Source organism: Anser cygnoides, chromosome 4 (genome assembly GCF_040182565.1).
Source record: "Anser cygnoides isolate HZ-2024a breed goose chromosome 4, Taihu_goose_T2T_genome, whole genome shotgun sequence".
Classification (NCBI taxonomy): Eukaryota; Metazoa; Chordata; class Aves; order Anseriformes; family Anatidae; genus Anser; species Anser cygnoides.
Genome location: NC_089876.1, coordinates 40906099 through 40925082, shown reverse-complemented (window position 1 = coordinate 40925082; position 18984 = coordinate 40906099). Strand labels below are relative to the sequence as shown.

The 18984-nt window shown below is 43.8% G+C and overlaps 1 protein-coding gene across 2 annotated transcripts; it reads right to left on the bottom strand.

The window, feature by feature from the left end:
• Positions 1-8052: 8052 nt before the first annotated feature.
• Positions 8053-16301, bottom strand: RAB33B (RAB33B, member RAS oncogene family). 2 transcript variants are annotated; one of them, XR_007167460.2, is made up of 3 exons: positions 15987-16301; positions 9526-11145; positions 8053-8491 (listed from the first exon to the last, which is right to left on the bottom strand). XR_007167460.2 is itself a non-coding variant. In XM_048074976.2 (2 exons), the coding sequence occupies exons 1-2, from the start codon at positions 16221-16223 to the stop codon at positions 10702-10704; spliced, it is 681 nt and encodes a 226-aa protein (XP_047930933.1). In that variant the 5' UTR covers positions 16224-16301; the 3' UTR covers positions 8053-10701. The 2 variants fall into 2 exon arrangements, 1 of the variants encoding a protein (XP_047930933.1); XM_048074976.2 differs by having other exon boundaries at positions 8053-11145.
• Positions 16302-18984: the final 2683 nt, after the last annotated feature.

Genomic DNA, 18984 nt, shown 5'->3' with positions numbered 1-18984 from the left:
AGTTTATTTGCCTTTAATATAGTAATTGGTAACATGAGGCAAAAAGCGATGCTGTGCCTTATTCTGTGATGCAGTGCCCGTCAGCAAGCATCAAAGCACTGAGCATGACTTTTCCCATCCCCAGCTGTTTCTGGCATAGCTCCAAACAGCCTGTGATGATTTTTCCCCACCTTGATTAACATAAACTGCTGCTCTCATCCATTAAAAAAAAAAGTGAGGCTCTCTGAGAGGTTTTTGTGATTGCTAACACCTGAAACCAGTTTGGCTTTGATCCTCTTTTTGTTTAAAAGAGATTTTTGCCTCTGAAGGAGTAACTTGCTGGAAGTATTTTGTTGCTGAAAGGCACTGCTCAGCCACCGCATCATTGCTGGGTGGAAGCTGCAGCCCCATCCGGGGCACTGGTCTGTGACTGTGCCTTAGGTTATGAGGTGCTGCATGCCTGGTGTGAGTCACCGGAGCTCAGCGTCTGGATGAACAGAGAAATTAATTAGATTTTATGACAAGCATGCAAAGAACAAACTTCAGCAGTCCTTGCTGTAATCCAGAAATGTTTTCACCGGCTCCAAGTGGTAACTCCTGAAGTGAGGCGGTTATGAAAGCAGCACCGGGCCTGCGGGGAGGATGCGAGGCCGGGGCAAGTCAGGTTCTGCTGGCACGTCACTGGTACACGCACCGAGGAGCTGGCTGCTCCTCCCGCTCTGCTCGGGAAGCAGCCGAGCGGTGGCATTTAGTGGCAGGATGCCCCCCGCAGAGCCCTGCCCTTGCGGGAGGTGCTGCTTTGGCTTGGAAACAGCCCGCTCAGCATATACTGGAGGCTGGGTGTGTAAAAGAGCAGTATGTCTGTCCTACTTCTAAATTAAGTGTTTGCAATTGATGCAGCAGCACCTATAAAGCCCTCGATGCCTGTACATTTCTTTTTCGAATGGGTTTTGCTGATCTTTCAGCGGTGCAGTTGGAGCACTGCTGTCACCATGAAGGCACCTAGGAGCCGTTATAGCTACACAAAGCCAACGATTCCCGTACAAAAGGAGAGCTTCTAGAAAAGAAACGGCTGCACTGTGGAAACTGGTGCAAACTGTACACCAATTTAATGCCGCTCCCTCTAGTTGGTTAGCATTGCAGAAAATATATTTATTCGTGATTGCAGATCCTGGTGCTATATTTAGTAGCCTGTTCCCCACGCAAGTTACGATCCCCCCCGAGAGCCTGGCAGGATCTCCAAGGACGTTTCATGCACTGCCTCACCCCCAGCTTTCTCTGATGGAAGTCAGATGGATTTTGTTTTACACAAACACATCTGCAACACCTCCAGCAGAAAAGCTTTGCGAAGATTATTCCCCACGGCCTTTTTCCCCTTGGCAAGCTGCTAGTAGCTGGGGCCACTGCCCTGCTGCCTCCCGGCCCCTAAAGGTTACCCTTTTTGCTGTGGGGAGGGCAGGGACGCGTGATACACGCCAGGATGCAACCTGGCATCCAGCCGTGGCACTGACGGCCCGTGCACTGCAGCACAGCGCCAGCAGGACAATGGGGGCAAAGCCTGGGGAAAAAAAGGACGCGTCCAGCCCCCAGCTAAGCTCTCAGCCTGTTCTGCCCTCAAACACCCTGCACACACAGGTGCTGCATGCTGTTCGCAAGCACCTTGTGCTTCCACCGCTGGGAAGTGTAACTAAAGGCATTTTGAAGAAGAATGGTACATGCAAATGTGCTTCACATCTGAGTCCAGACATCCAGCTCTTTTCTAGGGCATGTTAGAAAGCTCCTTTGAAAGGCTTTACTATCCCTGGCTACACATCCTGCACATCAAAATCATACAGACGCCAAGCATTTCATGCTCACCTCACGTAGCATTGTTTGTACTAGTCAAAGATAGGACTTTTAAGTCCAAAAATGCTTTTCCACCTTGGGTAAGCTTAGCAAAATGCTGCCTCACTCCCCAACACACAGCACAAGCCTGCAGAACGCCCGGGCTATGCAACTGAAGGATGCCAGCATCGCCACTAGCACGCCATTGCTAATCAGAAGGGGTAATCAGCAGGTTAATCAGGGGAGCTGTTCCTGCGAGTTAACGTTCAACTAAGAGCAAAGTATTTGCGGAAGCCATTTCCTGCCCAGAAACGTGGGGATGAGAGAACAGTTTCGGGCACATTTCTGACAACTAGCTTCTTGGTGGCTTCGGGGTTTTGTTTTTTTGCAACTTCACTTCCAGTCTTGTAGTCCAGTGCTTACATGGTGCTGTCTGATAGTCGTGAGGACGTACTTTTTTTCTTGACCTTACTTAATAACACAAATTTTCAGGTAGAAACAGAGCCAAAGGTTTCAGACCGACATAGAACACCCCAGGGCACAGTTTGCCGGCAATGTACAGGTTGAGGCTCACAGTTTGCCAGCTCCAGCCACATCATCAGTGCACATCCTCCCCCGCCGCGAGGCGTAGGGTGACAGCTGCCAGAGTTCAGGGTCACGGCAGTGGAAAGGAGTCACTGCGGCTGGACACAAAGATGTTTCCATTTGGCTGGCAAAAACCAGTGAGAAGCCAAAGGACAAAAATCACAGCGCTGCATGAGCCATATGCCTCTCAGTTCTACCACAGAGCACCTGAAAATGTAAGTCAGACTTCACTACAGGTAGGGAAATGACTCCAGGAATACTATTACTTATTTCTTCGCGAAAAATGTACCAGCCATTTACTACACAAGGGTACTAGCTTACAGCAGAAGAATTATCTGGCTCGATAAATCAAAATTTTCTTACCAAAGCCTTTGCTTGGTCTCAGTGGCTCTGTTGCAGCGGTTTCTTACATGAATCTCCTTGATTCATTGCTTCCTTTTTTCTGTTAACCTGTAATACATGCAAACGTAATGATAGCCACTAGCCAAATGAAGACTGCCAAAGAGAGCCTTTAAAGAGATGGGAAAGCACAGAAGCAGTAGCGATGGAAATAAAGTGATAGTCTGAAAACAGAACGAGGCATTGGCCTGCACTTGAAAGGAGGGAGGTTTTATCTTTGTTTTTTATAGCCAACAGAAAACCCAGGTCATACTACTAGAGCACAGCGTACACTTTTTGGACTCAGTCCATATGATTTACTGTAGTGATTTCTTCTCCAGTACTAACAGTGTGTAAGTACGGGGAAAAGGCCTTAGTCTTAATTCTTACATGAGCAGGGCAAGCCTATCAAAGCAAACACTCTTTCCCATTCTTCCTTAGCAGTTTTCTGGAAAGAAAGCAACTGCATTGTCCTGCACCACTTCAGGTCAATCTGGTTGATTGAAACACACACCGAATCTACACAGTTTCACTTGCACTTCGTTAAGTGAGTACCTTTATGAGTTGTTGCAGTAATGTCTTTTTTTTTTCTTTAGTTACAGCTTAGATACTACCAGAAATGTGTATTTTCAACCGACATGACATTAATAGCTAGTCTTAATAAAAACAAGTGAACAAACAAAAAACACGTCAGTTCTTATTTCATATATCATACATCATATATCACATCATATATCATATACCATATGTCATATATCATATTTCATATTTCATACTTCTATTTTGATCCACTACGTCTTTTTAAATACACTGGCCACACATTTTAGTCACTGTCAGTTGCTGTATCTACGGTGTTTATCCTCAAACAGTACAACCCATCAGCTCGCACACACCAGGCATGCTTCTCGGCTGTTCCTTCCCCTGGTTTTTCAGCTCCACGCCTGAGGCCACACTCCTTCACTGGCACAAGCCAGGCTTTGCACCGGAGGCTGCATCCCTGGGGAGTTTTAGGAGCCCTTCTGAGCTGCCCATAGAGCAGTACAGCCGAAAAGGTAGCAGGAGTTGCTCCTGTGCCTCTAATATATATTATTGTCATATATGAAAATCACATACATGGATGTTTAATATAAGCAGAAACTCTGGAAACTAGCTTTAGATGCTGCTGCAGTTTGAGAAAAGCACAGACATTGCAAGACTGACATGCCAATCACAAGGGCTGCCAACGCTGTGCTTTTTAACAGCAGCATCACAGTGACTCAAATACCAGCTCGGCATTGAAGTTAGTACTTCACGGTAGTGGTGCGGATGAATAATCATTCACACGGACTCAAAACCCCTCTGATTAGCAAATGTTCTTTTTATCCACAGCTGAATCTCTAGCTGCTGAAGCCAGGAGTCCTTTATTGCTTCCAATTTCTGAGTGGGTTAAAAATATCTTGAAGTAAATGAAAAAGTTGTTGCACACATTTTAGGGCACGTTTAACCTTCTTCCTCATTGTGTGCCCTTCCTGGAATAAGCAAAACAACTGAGAACTATGGGCAAGAACAGCAACACCTAACCCCTCTGGATTAGCTTTTGTTTTCCTAAATGTGTGTGTGTGGGGGGGGGGGGGGTGACCAGGCTTTTACAGCAGTCAGCCCATCCCTCCACCTCTCCGCAGCAGCCCGAAGCACAGCCCGCCTGCCCCATGTGGGGAAGAGCACCAGCCTTGGTGGGAAACTTACAGGCAGGTGAGGGGTAGTGCTATAAACCCGGTTACTTGCTAACTTGCTACTCGTTACTTGCTACTTGGTTACTTCCTCGGTTACAGGACCTAATGTGAAGGTGCTGTACAGAAAGCTGGATTATGATGTATAGATAAGAGGCTCCTTGAGCTCTTCAGTATTGTTAAATACAGTTGTTTTTCCTCGATTCTCTAGAATCAAGTAAATACCTGAAGAATCTGTTGGTTTTAGTGTGTGTGTGTTTATTTATTTTGTAAGCAAACGCTGTTTTCAAAATCCATCTCCTTATGGAAACAGAGAACATGAGACCCAAATGCACCCTACTGGTTTCAAAATAAGATGCAAGCAGACAGGAATCTAAAACATACTCCCCACTCTCTCTCTCTCTTTTTTTTAAGATTGATCATTTATTTCAAAGCCAATATTTATCATTAATTTAGGGAAAGAGAAAGGAGGCTACTTCTTTTGAATGTTTGCTTTTGGCAATACAAGCTTTCATGCAGCAGATGTAACGTGAGATGCAAGTTGTGCCACCTGCATCAAAACAAATGCAAACGTTGCGGGGAGGTGAGCACAGCACGCTCGGTAAGCTCCGAGCTGCTGGCAGGCTGACCTGTTATCGCTGCCATGGCTAGGGGCACCATACAGGTGTCCTAATGGAGCCCAGCCCAAAACTGGAATGCCTCTGCTGGTACCAAGACACAAAAAGTATGTACGGGTACTACCAGAGAGACCTGCTTACCCTAAGACTGTAGACGACATTCTTGCTGCCAAGCTCCGAGTTGCAACAGCCCATGTCTCTGGTCAACGATTGTCACTGTACCTCAGTCAGATTACATCAATTCTGGGTTGTTTTCTAAGCGTGAGAAGAGTAGGAGAATGGAAGGGAAGAGGATTACTGGTTTCTTTAAATGAGCATTCATATTGCTGGGAAATTTGCTTTTCATTCATTTTAAATTATAAGTTTTCTACAATTCAAAACTCTCCTTAACCAGAGGCAATTCAACACAGACAAAAAATAATACACGTAGATAATATCTGCACTGAGCAGGACTGTGGACTTCAGTTGCTGTCCCTGCATTTCTAGCTACTTTTATATGCCTTTCTTTGGGCTGTGGAAGTAATTTCCTAAACTACAAGGAGCTGCCTTCAGAAACACACGCCAACCTCTTTGATTCTGATTTTGCAGCTGGCTGGCTGCACAGATCTCAGTGAATCCCAAGCGGTCACTGGAATCCAGCAGCAATTCTTTCCCTATCAATGTCGCCTCACAGGCCCCACTGATGACTTCATTCAGCTGTATGAATAGGTAAGTCTCCGTTTGGACTTGCAGTGTGAACCAAAACTACAAAACAAACAAACAAACAAACAAACAAACCCACAAAACAAAAGGAAAAAAAAAAAAATCCCTTTTCTCATTCCACCCTCAAACTCCAGAGTTTTTTGTGAGTACAGTATAAAGAAATGAAACTCAGGTACTTGTTTTCCTTACAGGTCAATCTTCAACAGACTTCAGTGCAACTATGACCCAGACCAGAATGAGCATTTCAGTTTTCCTACAATAATGTCAATTTCTAATAATTATATAGCTGATTGGCATTGATTTTCATACAAAACTGAACTGCCATTTTTTTGTGGAAGTGAAAATATTCACCAAGAAGGGACTGGCTCTATCTTAGTTCTTTTACGGACTCCCACATTAACTACGTTGATCAAAATTAGATGTTAACTAATTTTTAGATCGTTAAGGCATGCCAGAGATGAAATAAAGTGAAAGGCAATAGTTCATTGCATGTTCTCAACTCCTCTCACCACAGCTGAAAAATTGTCTTTTTAATTATTGGTTTATAAAGCTGGGAAAAAATGGCGTAGTGCATTGGGCTTACATGGCAAGGTTTTGGTAGCAGGGGGCTGCAGGGGTATGGAGCCGTGTGGGAGCAGTTCTTGGAGAGCTGCTGCCTGTGGGCAGCCCCCGCAGGCTCAGTTCGGGAAGGACGGCATCCCGTGGGAGGGACCCCACGGGGAGCAGGGGCAGAGAGGGACCGTGAAGGAGCAGCAGAGACGAAGCGTTAGGGACTGACCGCAGCCCCCATTCCCTGCTCCCCTATTCCATGCAGGGGGAGGAGGTAGAAGAGGGTGGATAGGGGGAAGGTGTTTATAGTTTGTTTTTTAATTTTTTTTTAATTAGTTTCTCACTGCTCTAGCTTGTTAGTAGCTAGACTAGGTAATACATTCTATCAATCTCCCCATGCTGAGTCTGTTTTGCCTATGACGATGATTGTTGAGTGACCTTCCTGTCCTTATCACAGCCCTTGAGCCCTTTTCATTGCATTTTCTCCCCCATTCCCCTTGAGGAGGGGGAGCGAGAGAGTGGTTGTGGTGGAGCTCAGCTGCCCAGCTGGGTAAAACCACCACACAAGGGTGAAGCTATTTCAGCTTTCACAGTTTTGATGGCTGTGTACTTTAGACCCTTTATTGGATCAGCTTTTTTATTTTTGATTGGGGGAGATTACAGTACACATAAAAAAGCACCATGTATTTTGATGCTTCTTAGCAATAGCTTCACGATGAGGTAAAGGAGAAATGGAAACAGCAAGAAAACTTGAATGTGCAGCAAGTATATGTATGAATACTAGGACACATTTAAAGTTTGCATGTCAGCCTCCTGCCTTCCTAATTTGAAGGTAGCTTTCTTCCCAAGTAGTGTAATGAAATATAGCGTCAACCTAAGATGAGGTTTCACAACTGAATCACGTTGATGGTTTGTCTACCAAGGTCCTTTCTGGTCATTCCGTTGCACCAGAAGCATAGACCAAATACGTTCAATAAATACGTTTTTTTTAAAGTCATTCAGTAGAATTTACAGTCTGATCAGTGATAACTGCAATCATGTTTTGCATCTTTAAATACCTCCAAAATATGTTCTAGCTTTTTGTTTTAAATAGATTATTTATTAAGTATGGAAATAGAAGAAATGCATAGATAGAGCATAGACAGTGAAATAGTACAAGGTAACACCAAAAATGTTTGAAAGTTCCTATCTGGGCGAATAGGCTACGATATTTACCAAGAAGCCCACTTAACATCAATTGGAATTGAAACCTTGCTCTGTGTGTGTGTGTCTGCATACATGTATGGAAGCCTGCATGACTGTTTTTTAAGAGAACTAAGCTGTATCTGAAGTTAAGAGCATTTTTTTCATTCAGAAAGGTAAGACTATGAGAAATGAGGTAAGCCTATGAGAAATGTCGAAGGCTCCTTAAGGGTCTTGATACATATTCAGGGGGCAGTAATTGCCAGTTTTGTAGAACTTCAGGTAAGGCCAGAACACGCTCTGAAGCATCATGCGGGTGTTTCAGATGCTCCAAAACAACTCTGAGACCTCGCAAGAAGGTACCGACAGTAGTCCAAGTACTGTGATAGTCTTTCACAAAATTGTTAGCCATGCGTACAAAAAAACTAAGGACCCTTTTGTACCTCCCTTGCTTATCACAGTTTATTGTAGATTTTACTGTAAGAATTAGTATCATACTTCCTAGAACAATTACTGAAAACAAGCGATAACAGTTTGTGGCAAAGCCAGTTTATTAGGTTTCTGGGATTGTGTCTTACCCTCCCCAACACATACAAAATAACCCAATTTTACAATTTGGTAAGGTGAAAATATGTATACAAAGTATTCAGTACTTTTGACATCAATTCCGTGGGTAGAACATTACTACTGAAAGCCAGGAAGCACACTGAATCCTGAATCAATGACCACATTGCCTTTATGGCAGAACTGTTAAAACATGCTATGTGCTGAAGACATGATTACATACTTAAAACATTGTTTTTACACAATTTTAACGACATGAGGGCCCTTATTTACAGGTTGTGAATAACTCAAAGCTTAACAGATTTGCAGATGTCTGATATCGAATTTAACATTAACATTGTATCTACATAATTTCCTTACCTCAGCTCCCAACCTGACTGACTGACTTTGGAATTCTTCATTCTGTTTTTTTATTAGAAAAAAAAAAAACAGTTTGCTGACATACTTAGTACTATACAAATAGTTAAGGTTGATACTTTTGAGAAAAATGCGTAAGAATGTGAGTGAAAAATAAATTGTCCAAGAGGGCTGTAAACCATGTTTATTTATAATATTATACACATAAATGTAAGATCAATCCTTTTCCAAAAAAAATTATTAAGGAAACTTGCGTTAAAAAGCTGATTGTTTCTGAAAGGACTGTAAATCAAATTCTAGTCATATAAGGTTCAGCGTGAATACAAAAATTCCCTTTAACAAGTGTTGCATAAACAAAATTACTGTCATAGTTGTAGCAGCTTTATATGGAAAAAACATAATATATTTTGTTTAGAATCTTTTTAAGCATCCTAATCATATTAGGCTGAATTTAATGCTATTTCTAAGTGTGGAGAAAAAAAAAAGTCAATGCATTTTTCCCTTTATCAATAGAACACTTGCAATAGAATTTAGAACTTAGTAACTTTAATAGTTCAAAAGTTAGCTTGCTTCAGTAATTTGTTTGAAATAATCATTAGGATGGCGGCTTCTAAACTGGGCCTTACATTTAGTTTCCAGTCAGCATTGCGCACTTTACACTGCAAATCAAAAACCTTCATTTTTACTTAAATTCCTTTAAAAATTAAGTCAGAAAATATTGTTTGATCATGGCATACGAAGTCACAGACTGAATTCTACAGATTACACTTCACATTACGTAGCTGTGTGTGACCTAGAACCATTTTTGTTGTGAATCTTGACCTTCACAGAACAGAACTGAATGAAATGGCTGCAATTACGAGAACACAGAAGATGGTTCTAGAAGAGCGATTACTGACTCACATTAGTAATGCCATGGATGCCCAACTTACAGCCATGACATTACATGAGCAAGTTTTAGCCAAAAATCAGATTTGGCAGACTTTCTCTGTATTTCAAGATCTAATTTATTTTGCATTGATACGTATTTAAAGTAAAACCCATATTCCCTACTCTTTAAATGGATGATACTGTCTTACCATTATGCAAGCAAATCGACCTTCAGTTACGGAAGCTGGTAGTTCCTTTGCACAGAAGCCTTCACATATTCTAGCACAAAACAATACAGATCATTAGACTATGGTGGCCTTGACATTTTCAATAAATAAGGCACAACTTTGTACGTCAAAACGGGCATGAGAAGTAACATTCTGTCCTAAGCATTTTCATCTTTAAAATATGTTATCGAGTTGGTTTGTAAAAAGTTGTTTTTTTCAAGATATTTGAAAAACATCAACCCTAGCATCCTCTGAAACATGTATCTTTGAAAACCGTTACGCTTTTGGCAACCTCACTCCATTTTTTCACTTACACTGGGACACAACTCAAATACAGCGTCCTTAGAGGTCAGTCCTCACTGACTATCAAAGTTTTGGTAAGGCCAGAGAGGCTGTGGGTAGTTCTAGTCCCAGATTTTCCCCCATATCCTGTGCTAAAGGACTTTTCATATGAAGGAATGCATAGTTTAGTCTTACAAGTTAATTATGAAAAATTAATGAACTTCTAAGTATTAATTGTCTAGAGGTAGGGACAAGTTTGTCGATTCTCTTACCACTGCCATGTAGAAACGGACAAAGTTTACAATGGAATGGCATGCCATGAAAGCCAGCAGTTTGCACTCACACTGAAGCCCAAACTTTATCTGACAGTCCTGTTGCTTGTTTGTTTTTTATATAAGTAGGTACTTGCTTAACAGCTTGCTAGCAGTCATCAAATATTCCTTCAGACATTAAAAATCTCCCCACTCACTGACCTGAAAAATCAAGCTATCTGGCTGTCCCAAAACACTTTTCCTCCTACATTATCCCAATGCAAGTAGCAACCAGAAGTGCTAGTAAACTGTCTTACTATATATAACTTTACCACAAGTGACAAAAACGATCTCAGGCAGCAAGAGCTCAAGAAGAATTGCTTTGTCAATACTTCACTTGAAAGTTTACATTCCTGTATATTTATAGTGAAACTTCAGTAATTCAGAAAGTACAATTACAAAGTGCAAGAAAATGAGACGGGCACTTCTACACCAGAAAAAAAAAAACACAGTAAAGTGCCAAAAAGATTTCCTATAATTGCTACCAAACCCTGGATCTGTGCCAAGATCATAATTTTGGAGCATTTGCAAACAAGACAAGGTGATAGCTAATAAATAGTGAGATTTAACACCAGCAGGTCATGGCAGGTTTTGGTTCAGGCTTTATATGTATTTGATCGCGATCTGGGGGTTGACTAAGCATTAATGGCTTGTGACTTTTAAGCTTGTGAGCCAGCGTCATAAATATGGCCTCCACATGGTCATTGTCATTGGGGTTTTTGGCAGAGGTTTCAAATAACGGCATACTGTGAGTATCAGCAAACTTCTGGGCCAAGTCCGTAGGTACCTGAATAGCACTTCTCAGGTCACATTTATTTCCAACAAGAATCCGTGGTATATCGTTGGCAAGGAGGTGTTGTTTGCATTCCTCTATCCACGATGGCAGACTGTGAAAACTGGCAATGTTTGTCATATCATACACAAACACGACAGCGTGTACGTTCCTGTAATAGTGCTGCACCATACTCTTTCTGAAGCGCTCCTGGCCTGCCGTATCCCATAGCTGGATCTGAAAAAGGAAGGAGAACAAGAGAAAAAATGTTTCATTACTCATGCTAGAAAATAACACATATTACCCATAGCTAGGAAAGTTACACAATTACAGAAATTCACTCTTCAGAATTAATCATACTGGAAAGTTTGTGCTGAAAAAAACTATTGCTTTTATGCAATTTCAGAAATTGTTGCTTCGAAAACTGCCTGCTACAAATAAATTAAGATGCAGCTTGAACACAAATACACATTTCTGAAGGTTTACTGAAGCAGGTATTTTGTAAGATTTTTACAAAAACAAATACAGAAATCTTGTCACTTATGCTTTTCTTTGACAAAACAAAATACTTCACAGCATAACTCTCAGCTGACATGATTTTTTATTGCCAAAAATAATGTCATCTTCCCCAAAGCATTGTTCTTATCATGAAGTTAACTGTCTATTGTGGTAGACTCATGAAAAGTAGGAATAAATCAAATCGTGCACAAACAACGAAAACAAAACGAACAGAACAAAGAAGTCTGTTTCTGTAGTCTATTAGACTCAAACTCTCCTATGAATCTCAAACTTATTTAATACATAAGCTAGGACCATACTATGGTTTGTAGCATAAACCGTGCATAAGAGAAAAAAAAGCACAAAACTTCTGTTAGTTTATCATGATACTGTTATTTCCAAGTATGCTCTATTCTATCCTAAATAGACTGAACTCATATTTGTTCAAAACCTATACAGTTAGTGTTACAGACAAAAAACATTAATAAATGCAATGCTCTCAAACACCATTGAGATCTATTCCTAAAACCACCACAGAAAGGTACAGCCAATATTTTCCCCTGATGAAAACTCCCGTGCACACAGTTCTGCATTCCTTTGATCCAGATGTTTCAGTAAAACTTATTCAGAAAGTCTAAGTGTCTTGAAGGTTGATTTCTTTACAGTTTTTACTATTGACTTCGACATAAAAAAAGGAAATGAGGTGCTAGAGAACTCTGCTAATGGCAAGAAGCTACGATGTATCCCTGACAGAAAGGTGACTTACAGTACCATATAGAAAAATAATCTGGAATAGTAGGAATAGGGTGAAATTGAACAGGAAGAGATGCAAAGCCTTGATAACACAGACTAATAATGAAGACTTCTGAAAGCGCATGATTCATCCGTTTGGAAACAAAAGAAATGGATGATGATCCACATACACGAGTCAATCACCGGATGTTATGAATCACTAGTGTGAAGGGAAAAAAAGTAAGTGATGTTTCAGGACGGTGTGACTTTTTCTGCAATATTATGTTCAACTCTGGTCACCCAAGCTCAAGAAAAACCTCAGACCAGAACTGGTGGAAATGGTAGTTACTGGTTTGATCAGGGGAACAGAAACTTTACATGAAAATGATAGAACAGCTTGGACTCCGTAGTCTAGTCCAGTTATTTGCAGCTTCTGATCAACAGACTTATAAGATCCACGTACCGCTTCTAAAAGCATCATTAAGATTACGAAGAAAAGCAAGGCAAGGCACCCTAGCCTCTGACTGAAGACAGCGGTAGTCAGCTGCAAGTCACCTCACCCTAGAGCGAATACCTGCTTTTTGCCAGCTCTGTTGCGTTCTGAACACAGCTGACTGCATCTCCGCGGCCTGTAAAGGCAGCATCAATAACTAGATTAAATACAGGCACCTAAGCTTGGGCAAGACTCATTCACCTACCCAGCTGAGAGATAATTCTAGTACTATATACTAACAGAATATTACTAAGTCAGGAGATTCATGGGAAAAAGAAAACATTAATTTGGGTTATGACGAATTAAAGAGAGGGGAAAACAAAGCACAGGCTGAGGTATTGCTTATTGCTCAGACAACAAAAAGCTGAGGAACCACTCTATATAGTCTCCCAGAATGTTATATCAAATGTAATGTAAAGAGGCAGTTTGTTTTCAGAAGCAGCTGCAGACGCTGAGGTTACGCTTCTCTCCCCACCTCACTCAGAGAGCAGAAGTCAGTCACGCTTCGGTCAAGCACAAATCCACAAGCTTATTGTCAGCCTTGGGTAGAGAAGAGGAAATTAAATTAAAGCTTTACATATCTTTCAAGTTAAGCTGAAGCGACAGCTCCTCCTAAATGTTATTTCCGTGAAGCTTTCAAACTTGAAATGTGTCATCTCAAGTAATACTTTCCCAACACTGAAGGTTTTACACAAGTTCTTGTGTTCCTCTCACCAGGTGAACTTGAGCAGACCATCCCATTTCTGACACCCTCTCCCGCCCCAAAACATATTTGCTCTACTGAAAAACACTGGGAACGACCACTTTTAGAGACGTGCACTGATGAATTAACATTAAGATTATTGTTTCATTATTATTTAAATACCATCCATCATCAAGGAGGCACTCTTATTATAACAGCCATTTAAAACATGGGCTTTGAAAATCTGGTTTAACAGCTTAATTCAACTAATAAAAACTGAGGACAGAACCACTTTGTCACACTCCCTAGGAAAGACAAATGGTACTTAAATATATCAACCCAGCTATCACCTCCCACCTTCCGACTCCTTTTTGTGGATCCAAGAAAGATTGTTTTCTGCACAAGGACTCCCTTAGCATGCATGGCTTATAAATGCTGGTAAAAACACAGCTGCCCTTTAATAAAACCAAAATGATAAATCATGCCTCCTTTAACAAGATGGGAAAAAAAATGCCAACAGCTCAAATGAGCAGAACGTGATGTTTGGACTTTCTTCTTTGAATTTCATTTGCATCCTTTGCTCTTTTAATGTAGGTCAGTAAAGAGTGACATCATTGTTTTCTTCGATTTTCAATGTGCAGGTCACTTTAGGCAGAGGGAAATCTAGAATGCAATGTCTGTTGAAAATTTTAATCTATTCCTCAAATCTAGGCATTGCTGTTTCAAATGAAGCTGTGAGCCTACCGTGTAAGCTACACAGGAATACACTCGTCCCTATGCCTTGAATTCTAAAAAACTGTGTGGGAGACCCCCGGCGAGAAGAACCGTGCTTGTATTACTGCCAATGACACAGCGTTTTTCCAGCTGCAAGGGAAATGCTCTCTGTACTGTAGCAGCACAAGAATGACCATCCAGCTGGCTGGGGGAAGGGAGAAGAGGGAATGAGAAGACACCAATTAATACTCTCTTTCAAAACAAGAGGAAAAATTCCTCTGCTCAGAGGGCCCGGCCCTTCAGGGCACAACCAGAACAGCAGCAATTCGGCTCATCTCACCTCCTCTCTTTCCTGGTTCAACAGGCATTGCTGGGGAGATGCTATGAGAAAGAAAGGTAAAGATGAGCAAGAAGAGGTGGCAAAGAATAAAAATTGGCGCGTGCTCAATGACATGTAGCATCCTCCCAACAGTTACAGCCCTGGCCGTAATGATGAAGTTTATTTATTTTAAAGCTAAAACTGAGCTACCAGGAAAACCATGAGTTTGAAAAGCATCTTCTCCAGTTCTCCACCTCCTTCGACCGGGATTGGCATATTCAACAGGCAACATCATCAAGAATGCAGCAACACCACCTCCCACAACCTATGTAACAAAATGGCTCAATAACCAATGTGAAGCATCTTGGAGCTGTGAATCTGGCTCTTTGGTTTTAATTCCCTGCAGAGAAGGGTGGGCACACTCCAGAGGTGGTGCAAATGCCAGGCAGTAAGATGGTGTTGACAGGAAGATGTCCCTCGTGAGGTTCCCTTCTGTTCTGGATAGCAACAGACCGGAGAGTACAGAATCTCGGCTAGAAGCCGATGAAGTGTTATTCAATGGTTTTATAAGGGCAAAGAGTAACAGACTCTTACTTGTGCTTCTTTTTTAGTTAAAAAGGGCATAGGGTAAAATAAAAAATGGGGAAGACAGGCAAATGGACAAATAAAAGGAAGAACTGGCAAGTGTGTGAGGCAAATGGACAGCCTCCCCATCTCCAACATCTTTAAGCAGTGAGTAAACAAGGAAAAACTGTGGCTTTCAGCTGACTGTCAGCTGTAATTCCAAAGCCTGGTGACAACATATGCAGAAGTACAATGCCATGACTACTGCTACTCCCTTTTTCCACACATCTGCTAAACTTTGATCACAGAAGCAAACTATCATACGGAAGGGAATTTTGCTTAAAACACGTTACTGCTAGCAGCCAAGCTGCACTGGTAAGCAACCAGTGGCTCAATCTGCAAATAGCTGTTAGGATCACAACTAGTGCTTACGCATCCATCTGGCAAGCTAGGTATATTTCATATACTTTTAAGATCTGCTTTAAAGCGCAAAGAAGGCGAAAGAGCATTCATCTCCCCCCAAAGATTTTCACTACATTTAGATTCGTAAGAAAAAAAACTTTGGCTAACCCTGTAATCGGAGCAGAACACATGTCAAACGTGAGCCAAGCACCCAGCCTGCCACTGTCCAGCCCTGCACCGCATGCAGCAAACCCAACAGAATCCTACAAAAACCAGCTGCGACACGTCACTATCGGGACACGGCAGCTCACTGCTGAACCACGTTTGGCTTCTTGATGGGATGTCACTTGCTATTTTCAGCAGGGCCACCGAATCTCTGCATTAAAAAGCCAGATTTTGAAACTGATTCTAATCTGCTACGGAAATTCCTACCCGCACTTCTCTGAGGCTGCCCTTGCGTTGTATTTTTATACGAGAAACGGAATTTGCGCTGGAAGGCGCCTCAGGCTGTCACGGCGGTGGTTCTTTCGAACGATTTTGAGGCAGAACGCCTGCTGGCGGTGGCAGCCGCCTCGCTCCCGCAGCGTGCGCGGTGTGATTTTCCTAAGGCAGGGGATGCCCCTGGGGGCCCGGGGGCGCAGCGGGGGGGGAGCCGCGGCCCGTCGGGGCGCTACCTTGATGCGCTCGCCGTCGATGGTGACGGCCCGCTCTCGGAAGTCCACGCCGATGGTGGCCTCGGTGCGCTGCGGGAAGCGGCCGGCGCAGAAGCGGTAGGTGAGGCACGTCTTGCCCACGTTGGAGTCGCCGATGACGATGATCTTGAAGATGCGGGAGCGCGCCGGCGGCAGGCTGCCGCTGCCCGGCAGGCTCAGCTCCAGCGACGACTCCAGCTCGGCCGCCGCCGCCATCATCGCCGCCGCCTCCCCCCCCCCCACACACACACCCCCACCTTCCCGCCTCCGACCGCCCCGCCCCGCCGACCGTTAACGGCCGCCGGCGGCGGGCAGCGAACGGCTGCGCCCGGCCACGTCACCGCCCCGCCGCGCCTCTCGCGAGAGCCCCCCGCCAAGCGCTGGGCGGCCGCTGGGCGGCGCTCGCCCTGAGGCGGCGGGCGGAGGGCGGGGGTGAAGGGAGGGGGGGGCGCGGTCAGGGCCGTGTGCCCGAGGTAATAAAGAGGAAGGCTGGGGGCACGGGGGCTCTGTGCTGTGCTCTGCAGCTGGGGAAGAGGCAGCGGCGGGTCCATCCGTGGCACAGCAGCACTCTGGCCAAAAATGTGCCCCGCAAGGTGAAGGGAGACGGGGATTTGCCCTCAGGATCTGTTAACAGCCCCACCAAGGGCTTCAGCCTAGGAGGGAGGTTTGACAGAGACATCACGTTGAAGCAATTTACCTCTTGAAAAGAGTTTAGCCATGACACAGAAAAACAAATGTAGCGTGCGGTAAACAAGAGGATGGTTGTCCTTGCGGTAGCTCCCTGGCCTGCAAAGCAATAGCCGAGCCAGGATTCCTGAGGCTTGGATCAGAAGCCTAATAATAGCCACGGCGGGGAGTCCTCCTCGTTGTTACACACGCCTGTGACCACCCAGCCTTCTGCCTGCACAAATCGAGCAAGAAGTGATCCCTGGATCACTGCTCCCCAGCCGTGTGGTTGAAGGACAGTGTCATTGACCCAGTCGTTGCTCAAGTGTAAGCACAAGTAGCCTAGGGCCAAAAAACCCCTCCCTCAGAGTTCAGAGCAACTGGCTTTGTAGCCTAGGCAGATGAGTTACAGTGCCCACCTCAGTGTGGTGTGAAAAAATCCAGAGTGTATCAAAACCCTGTGCATGGAGAAAGGAGCTGCTTAGTGCAGTCAGCATCAGCCCTCCAGGGAGTCCTTGTTATTCCCCTTTCCTGTGGACCACCCTAATTTAAGTTTGTTGAGAGGTGCCTCAGCCCTGTAGATAAGGTGCCTCCTGGGATAAGATGCCTTCTTTTATTCATCCTGTCAAAAAAGAGGAGTACTTTTCTGGTACAAAAGTGGAATATGGTACTAGTGGAAAACAAGGAGACTGTGCCACCCTTGCGTTCTCATGACCCTCCGACACTAGTTGCTCTGTTTTGCGGCAAGAATGTAAAATGTATTTGGCTGAGGGAAGGGAGCACCAGTAAGTGTGTCTCCACAGCCTAACGGCTAAGGAGCAGAGGATTCCTAATTCTAGTGGGAGATGCTCTGATCTGGGCTCTGGCTAGCACACTAAAAGGAGATTTTAAACAGCTGCTTGGCAGGGTCTGCCAACAGCTCATTCAACCAAGTTTGATCCGGGTTACGCCAAATTGAGCTATAATTAGATTTGAGCTCTCAAACAGCTTTCAAACATCATTTACTTCAACAACTAAGACTCTGTAAGTGGCAGAATCTATACACCATCTAGTGGCTGAAGGCATTCTTAGTCACGAGATTTTTGTGCTCTGCTAATTTTACAGACACCCCCAGCACCCTGCCTGTGACTTTGCCTCTAAATATTGTTAACGGCCTTCTCAGTTTATAACCCAAATTTCTGTTTTGTTAGCCGCATGACAAGCAGCACTACCTACACGGGGATGCTTTTGAGAACTGCTGAAATCTGGCTTCTGAAAACTGCCCACAAGCCTCACACCTTTTGACCTTCCTCTGTACCGCAAACGTCACAGGCGTCCATTTTGGACATTTGGGAGGCTCCTCCCAACAGCTTAGTTCCTAAAATCTCCTGCTGGGCCTCAGTGGTGCCCCTGAATCCTGGTGCTGACAGCACTTCTGGCCAGGAGGCTCCATTTTTGGGGACCTGTGGAAGTTGGGGCACTGAATGGCCTGGAGAGAGATTTTGCTCAAGGTTTCTGGGTACAAGTGCTCTTTATTTAAATGAGTGCATGGTTCTTTCAGGGAAAGAGAAAATAAAATCCTGAATGGAGTTAATGAAGCTTCTCATTTACTGAAGGTTTCTTGGTGGCACTCCGTATTTGCCTGATGCTCTTGCAGCAGCGTCCCTTTGAGAAGTCCACATGAGCTAGTAGAGTACATGTGGGCGTTTTAGCTGTCCTTTTTAAACTTCCCTATTAGCCCAGTCATAAGACTTCCTGATCAGCCTTTGCAAATCGTCCCAGATTTAACACCAGGCGACTTCACCCATCCCACCCATCACTCCTTTCTCCTGGAGAGCTGTCCCTCCAGAGCAGGAGCTTTGGGGAGGTGGTTGTGCATGGTGGTCGGATGCCACCGACCTCCCCAGTTGCAGGTGAGATGGAGGTGGAAAGGTCAGTCACTTTTACCTGGACAGATGCGCAGAGTTCATAGTTTCAAACAGTGTCCAGAGCACGGTACACATCCATTAATGTTGAAGGTCAAACCTTTTCCTTCAGTACACGTCATTTAGTCCAGCTGGCAGTCGCTCAGCAGGACGACAAGTTGTCTTTCTATCAGTTATAGTTTGACCAGTGAGAAAATAGATTACACATGGAGGGATTCATGTAAACAACCGCCTTAGTGGCCTGCTGAGGTTTGGGTACGTAAAATCCTGGAAAACCAATACTGTGTTGTTTTAGTATGAAAATTTTAAGACTGTCCCGGCTTGGCTGGATCAAAAATACAGCTAGTCTGCTGCTCACTGTGGGAAGAGGAAGCTTAAGGGAAGAATACAAGATCCGGGGGAGAAGAGCC

Coding starts and splice junctions, on each gene's coding strand:
- RAB33B (XM_048074976.2), bottom strand. CDS start 16,223: ATGATGGCGGCGGCGGCCGAGCTGGAGTCGTCGCTGGAGCTGAGCCTG. Junction 11,146..15,986: donor TCGACGGCGAGCGCATCAAG/GTAGCGCCCCGA, acceptor TTCCTTTTTCAG/ATCCAGCTATGGGATACGGC.